At 56.6% G+C, this 9659-nt stretch overlaps 1 protein-coding gene across 1 annotated transcript; it reads right to left on the bottom strand.

The window, feature by feature from the left end:
• Nucleotides 1-7826: 7826 nt before the first annotated feature.
• LOC101941134 (3-galactosyl-N-acetylglucosaminide 4-alpha-L-fucosyltransferase FUT3) lies at nucleotides 7827-9447 on the bottom strand. The gene has a single exon (XM_005281215.4). The coding sequence runs from the start codon at nucleotides 9285-9287 to the stop codon at nucleotides 8199-8201; it is 1089 nt and encodes a 362-aa protein (XP_005281272.2). The 5' UTR covers nucleotides 9288-9447; the 3' UTR covers nucleotides 7827-8198.
• Between the last annotated feature and the right edge of the window lie 212 nt (nucleotides 9448-9659).

A 9659-nucleotide genomic window follows, 5' to 3' on the forward strand; every position in this document is an offset into this window, starting at 1 on the left:
TCAGTGTCTGAATTGACTGGATGTAAGTGAAGCTGTTAAAAACCTGCTGGCTGGTGCCTACGCAGAAGCAGCGCTGGAGTTTACAGCCAGGAGAATCACAGCTCCACTTCTGCATATAGAGCCTGTCTCACCATTTAAAAATAACCCGAGTCCAAGAGCGAAATGAGCCATCATTGGCCGGATTCTCCATCGCTCTGCACCTTGGGCCACAGTTTACATTGGACCCAAGTGGGTGTGAAATGCCACCAGACCAGAATGGCAACATCGCACACTCACTTTGCAGAGGTGTTAAATGACTCCATGAGCTGCAGGCAACAGGGAATCGGGCCATGGTGTTTGCAGCAGGACTCGACACGGGGAATGAGGTCAAGTTTTTTTTCTCACGTCAGCACCATTTTGCAGACTAGACAGCTCCTGTAACACTCACCGACGGTGTAAATAACTCAGTGGGCTGGATCAGCTGGTGTAGTGCCAATGAAATCAAGTCCCTGAGGATCTGGCCAAGCCCTAGCAACGGATGCCCCATTCACTTGGATGTTTTCTTGCTTAGCTGAAGGCATCACCTTCTAGCAGGTGGCTTCACACGCCTTTTGGGGAGCTCCCTTCTAAGTGTCACAGGTGAAACATGTCAGGGAAAAACACTGCGGGGGAAAAAACCCACCATGGCAGCGAATCGCAGAACCCGGGTCTCCAGACTCGGGCTTGCGCTATGGCATTAGACCCACCTGTGTAGACGTTCCGGCTCGGGCTGGAGCTCGGGCTCTGCAACCTACCCCCTTCACTGGGCATTAGACCCTGAGCGCCAGTCCAAGCTGGAGCGTCTTCCTGGCTATTTTTTGGGCCGTAGCGCGAGCCCAACTCTGTAGAAATTGTTGCCACGCAGGGTTTTTTTGCTGTCTAGACATGCCCTAAGCCAAGGGTATATCTCCACTGCCCACTAAACCCGGGCTCTGTCTCATGTTTGAGCCCAAGCCCATCTTCCGTCCACACACAAATCAGTCTGACTCAGGTCAGCAAGCACACAGGGCTCAGGTCGTAGGATCCTGCTGGGGGGTTGAGGGGTCAGAGCCCGAGTCCCGCTGTAACTTGAGTCCCAGCCCTGTCATTTTGCAGTGTGGACACAGCTCAAGGCCCAGACCTGAGTCAGACAGTCAGTGTAGTGCCGTATGGCGGGGAACCGACTGGCTAAGCGGCAGTTCTGCAGAAAAGGACCTGGAGATTACAGTGGACGAGAAGCCGGATATTAGTCAGCAATGTGCCCTTGTTGCCAAGAAGGCTAACGGCATATTGGGCTGCATTAGTAGGAGCATTGCCAGCAGATAGAGGGAAGTGATTATTCCCCTCTATCCGGCACTGGTGAGGCCACATCTGGAGTATTGTGTCCAGTTTTGGGCTCCCCACTACAGAAAGGATGTGGACAAATTGGAGAGAGTCCAGTGGAGGGCAACGAAAATGATCAGGGGGTTGGAGCACATGACTTACGAGGAGAGGCTGAGGGAACTGTGGTTATTTAGTTTGCAGAAGAGAAGAGTGAGGGGGGATTTGATGGCAGCCTTCAACTACCTGAAGGGGGGTTCCAAAGAGGTTGGATCTAGACTGTTCTCAGTGGTAGCAGATGACAGAACAAGGAGCAATGGTCTCAAGTTGCAGTGGGGGAGGTCTAGGTTGGATATTAGGAAACACTATTTTGCTAGGAGGGTGGGGAAGCACTGGAATGGGTTCCCAGGGGAGGTGGTGGAATCTCTTTCCTTAGAGGTTTTTAAGACCCGGCTTGACAAAGCCCTGGCTGGGATGATTTAGTTGGTGTTGGTCCTGCTTTGAGCAGGGGGTTGGACTAGATGACCTCCTGAGGTCTCTTCCAACCCTGAGATTCTATGGCCTCATTGGCAAGTCTGTGAGACAAAGGTCCAGCAATTGTAAGCCTGGGTTTAAAATGCAGTGCGGAGGCTCAGGCGCGGGCTTGGGAACACCAAGTCCAGGAGCCTGGGTCCCCCCGCCCCAGGTTTACAATGCAGTGTAGACATCCCCAGTCACAGCATGTTGTGGGCTCCTGTCCAGCCCCCAGGGCTCCGCTGGGCTGGCTGTTCCCATCGCGTCAGTCGAGAGGAGACCCCAGGCTGTAGCTTTATACGTTCCACTCCAAAATCGACCATGAAGCTCAGCGGTGAGTGGGGTCTTCCTAGCTAGCACCTACAGCTGGCCGTAAACAGTCGTTTTCAATAGTAACGGATTTGTTCAGGAAGCCTGAGGTTTTGTTACAGATTGACCTTGCACAGGGGACACTCACCATTTCTATCCAGCTGTCTGGGAATCTAAACAGCCCCGCGAGACTGATGGCATCGCAGGTCTCTTGCATGTATTTAACTTTATGCCCGTGTCCTGCCTTGGATGTGAAATCTGCAGTGGGGTTATGACACTAGACGAGGCACTGCCGGTGAGCCAGAGAACTGCCACTGAAAGTGAGGCCTCAGGTCCTAAGTGGGATTGCAGCCGCTCTGCTAGGAACTGTCCAGAGGACAGAGGCCGGGAGCAGAACTCAGGCCTAGGTATTCTTACCGCTGCCGCAGCGCAGCAGTGGGGAAAATGGACTGCGTGACCCCTCAGGTCCCTTCCTGCCCTACATTGCTGTGACTCTATGAAACAAAGGTTCCTTTCCTGGCTCTTCCCCCCACCTGCTGCTTCCCTTCTCCGTGCCTCAGTTTCCCGATAATGAGTCTCCCCTCCTTGGAGAAGCTGCATTTGTGACAAGAGCCACCTGTTAGTAGCGGGCGTCTCCTCCTCCTTCCCATAGTCTACTTAGACTGCCAACCTTTCGAGGCAGGGGCTGTTTGTTGCTATGTGTTTAGGAAGCAGCTCCTCTGATCTTGATCTGCCCCTCCAGGTCCTACTGGAATACAAATACCGGTGGAGCTCCTTGGTGGCAGCTACGAGGGGACGAGGTGTAGGGAACACCCAAGAAGGTGGCCGTGAGGAGACCAGCGAGCCGGTCTCTGGGAGTAGAGGTGGTTTGTGCTGCTCTGGTTTTGCAGAGCAGTCCCTGTGCGCCGACCTCCTGCAGAAACGGTTGCCTTTGTACCACTCTGCTGTAGCCCCAGCTTTGCCTCCCCCTGTCACCAGAGCCCAGCCTAGGCTGTGAGATTGAGAATCCCATCAGAGACGGGTCCAATGTAACCCACACGGGGGCAGGATGGATTCTCAGAGACTCTACATCCAACAGCCCATGGGATTAAACTGAGCAAACTTCCAACATCCGGTCTGGCTTTCTCGAGCCCAGCTAGAGGGTTTGGGGAATGGAGGATCCCGCAGAGACAGAATCCCAGGATTCTTGCTGGGAAAGTATGACATGTGTGGAGTGTCTGTTGTCTGAATTGCTGCATTTAAACCTTCGTTTATGGCCAATATGCTCCCATGACAACCCCCACCAAAGGGCTGGACTCCAGGCCCTACTCCTCCACAGCACTCGTCTCTGCCACCCACACCGACAGAGTAACTCCATCCCCTGGCAGCAGTAGTCTGCCTTTACCCCCTCCGTGGGCTGGAGAGTGCCACACCACACACTTCACAGCAAACTGCACTGTCCAGCCAGGTCCCCAAGTTTGCCAGAGTGCGTGTGTGCATGTGTGCAAAGGGAGACTTCCGAGACACCGATTTACACACCCAGAGGCCTTTTGCTGGCGCCAAGAGTTGGAGGTGGGGGAACTGCAGGAGCTGGCTTGAGACGCTGTTTGTGAAAATACAGCCCACATGTCCCTGGGGGTGGGAGGGAGGTTACAGGATCTACCGCGCGCAGGGTTTGAAACTCCCTCCCCTGCGAAGTCCCATGAGGAGAACACCAGAGACAGCGAGCGTCTCTTTAGCGGTCATTGGCAGGGGCCGCGCAGAAAGGGGCATCAATCCCGATTTTCGCATTTCCTCCTCTGGCTCCCGCAGCCTGAGCAAATCACAAAGCCGCTTCACATCTCGGCATTCCTTTCCCTCTGCTCAGGCTTCCCCGGCCAAGCTGCGGCGTGCGTGCGTCTCAAAACTCCCCTTTCTCTCTCTCCTGGGGCTTCTCATCAGCTAGCTGCCTGCTGGAGAGAGGAAGCGGGGACAGCCCAGTTGGGAGGTGCTCAGACGCTCCTGACTGGAAGGTTTTAAACACTTTTCAACTCAGCCACCGTTTAAACTCCTGCGGTCTCCAAAGCCTCCATGTGGCTGGCAGGAATTTCCCGGGAGCGCCAGTGCTTAGCAAAGGTCGAGTCAGATGTTTTCAAAGTTGCTGCGTTTCTGCAGGTGCAATTTGCTCCTATTGTATCCTATATAGTATCTGAGCTCCTTCCAGTCCTGCATTAAGTCAGGGGTGCTCAATGTTTTTCTATCTGAGCCCCCCCAGCCTCCCCCCAACTCTACGGCACACCTGTGCCACAACAGCTGGTTTTCTGCATATAAAAGCCAGGGCCGGCGTTAGGGGCAGGGCAGTTGCCCACGCCACAGGGGCTTCCGGGAAGCTAAGTTGCTCAGACTTTGGCTTCAGCTCGGGTGGTGGGGCTTCAGCCATAAGCGCCAACTTTCCCCGGCGCCCCCCACCCCCGCCCCCATTCCAACCCCTTCCCCAAAGTCCCCGCCCCAAGTCCGCCCCCTCCCTGCCCCTATTGGACCCCTTCCTCAAATCCCCGCCCCGGCCCCGCCTCTTCCCCGAGCGCACCTTGTTCCCCCTTCTCTCTTCTCCCTCCCAGCCACAGGAAACAGCTATTTTGCTGCACAAGCACTGGGAGCTGGGGGGGAAAGTGGGCATGCGGCGAGCTCAGAGGAGGAGGCGGAGGTGAGCTGGGCCGGGGGGCGGGGAGCTGCCGGTGGGTGCTGAACACCCACCAATTTTTCCCCGTGGGTGCTCCAGGCCCGGAGCACCCACAGAGTCGGCACCTATGGCTTCAGCTCCATGCAGTGGGACTTCAGCTTTCTACCCTGGGCCACTGCGCGTCTAACGCTGGTCCTGTTTGGCGGCCCCCCCGAAACGTGCTCACGGCCCTCAGACCCCTGGTTGAGAACCACGGTGTTAAGCCATGTGACCACACACCCGCCCTGTGTGTGTTCTCTCTCCTCCGCTCGCTAGGAGAAGCATTGGAGTGGCTTGGTTTGATCGTGTGTGTGTCGGGTGGGCCGAGGCTACGTCTACACTGAAACCGCTACAGCAGCACTTACTTACTGCAGCGACGGGAGGGGGTTTGCCCATGGCTGTCGTTAACCCACCTCCCCGAGAGACAGCAGCTAGGCCAACAGAAGAATTCAGCTACCACCTAGTGCCATCTACACAGGGTCTTAGGGGCGGTTTAACGACATTGCTCAGGGGTGGGGATTGTTCACAGCCCTGAGCGATGTCGCTGGGGTGATCTAACGTAGACCCGCCCTGAGCCTGTGGAATGAACTTCCCTGGGAACAAGGGACCATCACAACCCTCCCCACTTTCCAGTCCACGCACAAAGCTCATTTTTTGACCTTGCTTCTGAGCTCTAAACACAGAACAACAGGTGCATGTGCATACCAGCCCATGGGGTGCTTTGAAGAGCAGGACTGTGACTTTGAACTTGATTCAATAGGGCAAAGGTCCAACCCCCGGCAGGGTGCTTGCAGGCTGGACACCTTCCGATTGGTGTGTTACATTCAGCCAGCCTGAAATCCACTAGCACAGCAATGAGATGCATTCTGGCCTGAACCTTTTAAAAACTCTGCTCTGTATAGTTCAAACGCTGGCAATTTATACCCTAGAGGTGGCTGCATTTTACGGCCGGGCGAGGTGCTCCCTCTGTGCTGAATGCAGCTTGTCATCACTTAATAATGTGTGTTGGTGTTCGAGTTGCAAACTTTGGCATGAAAGGGGCTTTGGGTAATTTGGACGTTACCCCTGCATGGCTCTGGAGGCTGTTATGTCCCATCTGGGCTCCCATCCCCTAACCTTAGGGTCACCTGCTGCAAAAGATGAATGCCAAGTGAGGTCGTAGATGAGCCAAAATTATCAATCTATCTCTATCGCTCTACCAAGCTATCAAGCTAATCATCCCAGGCTCTGCCCAACCAGGTGGGCAAAGAGGACTTCCCCACCACCACCACCACCCAACGAACTTCAAGGGGGCCCAAATGATTGTCAGGAGGCCAAAACCTGTAAAGTTACCCAGTGTTAGGCAGTGGAACAGCCACAGATTAGAGAGTCTTCGTTCCTTAGTTAAATTACAGATCACACAAAATATTGATACATTTGCCTGATCTTTTCTTTATTAAACTGTTAAAATCCAAGCGTTCCCAAGAATCTAACTAGCCTCTGGACTTCTGATTGGTTTTTTTTTTAATTGCAATATCCAGGGGACCCAACATCCCCACTTATCCCATGCCCCACCATAACGGGACCCCAGAACTGGCCTTGATCTATGTATCTACCTATCATCCACCTGCCCCTTAATAGTTCAACCAGACCTAAAAATTGCTCAGCTTGGCATGTGGAAGCCACAATGCCCCATGTGCCCCTCATCCTTCTAGTCACTCCCCCATTATCTCCCCATCCAGGAGAACCGGCCAACGGGAGCTGGGGAGGGCGGTGCCTGTGGGCGAGAGTCTAGGAGCCGGACCTGCTGCTTCAAGCCTGCCTCTGCACCCCCGCTGAGCCGCGGACTGGGAGCCGCCTGAGGTAACCCCACACCCCAATCCCCTGCCCCAGCCCTGAGCCCTCCCAAACCCAGAGCCCCTTCCTGCACCCCAAACCTCTCATCCCAGCCCAGAGCCCCCTCCCACCCCCTGAACCCTCATTCCCAGCCCCACCCCATAGCCCTCACCCCCGCACCCCAAACCCCTGCCCCAGTCCAGAGCCCCCTCCCACACCCCAAACCCCTCATCCCCAGCCCCACCCCAGAGCCTGCACCCCCAGCCCAGAGCCCTGACCCCTTCCTGCACCCTAAACCCCTCATCCCAGCCCAGAGCCCCCTCCCACACCCTGAACCCTCATTCCCAGCCCCACCCCATAGTCCTCACCCCCGCACTCCAACCCTCTGCCCCAGCCCTGAGCCCCTCCCACACCCCAAACCCCTCATCCCCAGCCCCACCCCAGAGCCTGCACCCCCAGCCCAGAGCCCTGACCCCCTCCTGCACCCTAAACCCCTCATCCCAGCCCAGAGCCCCCTCCCACACCCTGAACCCTCATTCCCAGCCCCACCCCATAGCCCTCAACCCTGCACCCCAAACCCCTGCCCCAGCCCTGAGCCCCTCCCACACCCCAAACCCCTCATCCCCAGCCCCACCCCAGAGCCTGCACCCCCAGCCCAGAGCCCTGACCCCCTCCTGCACCCTAAACCCCTCATCCGAGCCCAGAGCCCCCTCCCACACCCTGAACCCTCATTCCCAGCCCCACCCCATAGCCCTCACCCCCACACCCCAAACCCCTGCCCCAGCCCTGAGCCCCTCCCACACCCCAAACCCCTCATCCCCAGCCCCACCCCAGAGCCTGCACCCCCAGCCCAGAGCCCTGACCCCCTCCTGCACCCTAAACCCCTCATCCCAGCCCAGAGCCCCCTCCCACACCCTGAACCCTCATTCCCAGCCCCACCCCATAGCCCTCACCCCCGCACCTCAAACCCCTGCCCCAGTCCAGAGCCCCCTCCCACACTCTGAACCCTCATTCCCAGCCCCACCCCATAGCCCTCACCCCCGCACTCCAACCCTCTGCCCCAGCCCTGAGCCCCTCCCACACCCCAAACCCCTCATCCCCAGCCCCACCCCATAGCCCTCACCCCCGCACTCCAACTCTCTGCCCCAGTCCAGAGCCCCCTCCCACACCCCAAACCCCTCATCCCCTGCTCCGTTGGGTCGTGGGCATCAGCAATTTTCTTCAACTGGGTCGCCAGAAAAAAAAGTTTGAAACCCCCTGTCCTAGACTGGCCATAATCAGAGCTCCCCCAAACTGGTGCCCTCCCCTCCCTCCCAGAAGCTGCTTTTTGTTCTGTCGTCTCTGGCTTATTCTGCATTTCACAATTTCAGATTTCGGAAGCTAGTCAGCCGAGGACGGGCAGAGGGCTGGGGGTGCGCGGAACAGCCAGTTCCTGGTGCAAAGTCTCCCCAGCTTGTAACAAATGCAGGCATATCTCCGTACAAAGCAAAGTAGCAATCCTGGCTCATTGCAACCGAACCAGCCGGAAACGATCTGTACTAAACCCAGCAAGCTGAGTGTGTAACTCCTAGCGGAACCACTTGGCCAAACCGGTCCTGGTCTGGTAGGTCTCTGTCATTTGCAAGGCCCGGCAGGCTTTGCAGAAGTGGATGGTCCAGGAACTTCGCTCGGACGGTTTTAGCCATGTTCGCCACTGGAAGTAGCGCTGGTAGCGCGCTGGGTCCTTGTCCAGCTCCTGGAGGTACTGGGCCAGGTCTTGAGCATTGGGAAAGTCATTGATGTGAATAAAGGCATCGGGCGGCAGAAAGGGCTCATAGTTTTCTCGGGAGGGGCCGCAGACAACGGGCACGGCCCCTGAGCCCAGGGCGTTGCTCCAGAGTTTCTCGGTGATGTAGTCCTCATGAAGCGAGTTCTCAAAGGCCAGGTAGAACTTGTACTGGGACAGGGTGGAGAAGTGGTTGTCCCGGGGCAGAGGCATGTGATGGCTGCCGTATATATCCACGTGGAGGTATTTCTTCAGCTCCTCATAATACTGCACCCGGCGGGAGGCTGGGTTCCAGTTACTCACCGCCCAGGCCACCAGCTTGGACTTGGCTGGGATGCTGAAGTTCTGGGGCTGGCTGAGGACCTCCAGCCACCCGTAGGGGGTGAAGATATCAGAGTCCCTCCGGTATGACATGGTCAGGTTGAAGAGGTTATCCATAAAGCCCAGGTTAGGGCTGTGGCTGGGGGACTCCAGGTTGAACCAGATCCAGCGCTGGGAAGGGGGCCGTGGGCCTTGGGGCAGTTTCTCTGGGCTGGAGCACACATCCCTGTGATGCACAATCACAGCATTGGCATGGTGGTACCAGCTCCGGTTGGCCGTGATGTGACAGTCCCGGATGCCGAAGAGCTCGGAGCATTTTTGCAGAGCAACAGGGTGCCCAAAGGGCCAGGTCCACAGCAGGATGGTCAGCTCCGAACCAGCCTGTGGAGCTGTGGGGTTGTTTCCAGGCTGGGCTGTGAGTGCTGAGGGATTGCCAGCCCGGGGCTCTGGGCCTCGGTCCCTGGAGGGCCGGAGGTAAGCAAACAAACAGAGGGCGAGTATGAATTGGGAGAGAATAAAGAGGAGGAGGTGCCTGCAGGCTGGGCTTTTCGTCTGCTCGCTGAGCGGCATTGCTGGCCTGGGAATGCAGGAGACACCAATGACGGAGGGATTAGTGATTAACGATAACTAAACATGGCGGGGACGAGCGGAACGGAACAATGCCACGAACTGGCACAGCTTGTTAGAAAGTGCTCACAGATCTGAAGCCCCCAATGAGGCAACATGAAGCAGAATCACTTGCAGACTCACACCCAAGGGCAGACACGTTCTTTGGTGGGCCCACCCCCCGCCCCCTTAAACCTGCCCCTGCTGAAATAACCTCATTAGGTATGATGCTGCACTTGTGGCTAGGAATTACCCAGAGCAAACTGGGTTGCTAGTCCTTTCCAACCATTTAGACCTTATCTACACTACAGGTTACTTCGGTAGAACTTGCATCTC

The sequence above is a fragment of the Chrysemys picta genome, chromosome 25, assembly GCF_011386835.1.
Source record: "Chrysemys picta bellii isolate R12L10 chromosome 25, ASM1138683v2, whole genome shotgun sequence".
NCBI lineage: Eukaryota > Metazoa > Chordata > Testudines > Emydidae > Chrysemys > Chrysemys picta.

What these genes read in the sequence shown, in the direction of transcription:
- LOC101941134 (XM_005281215.4), bottom strand. Translation starts at nt 9,287, where the DNA reads ATGCCGCTCAGCGAGCAGACGAAAAGCCCAGCCTGCAGGCACCTCCTC.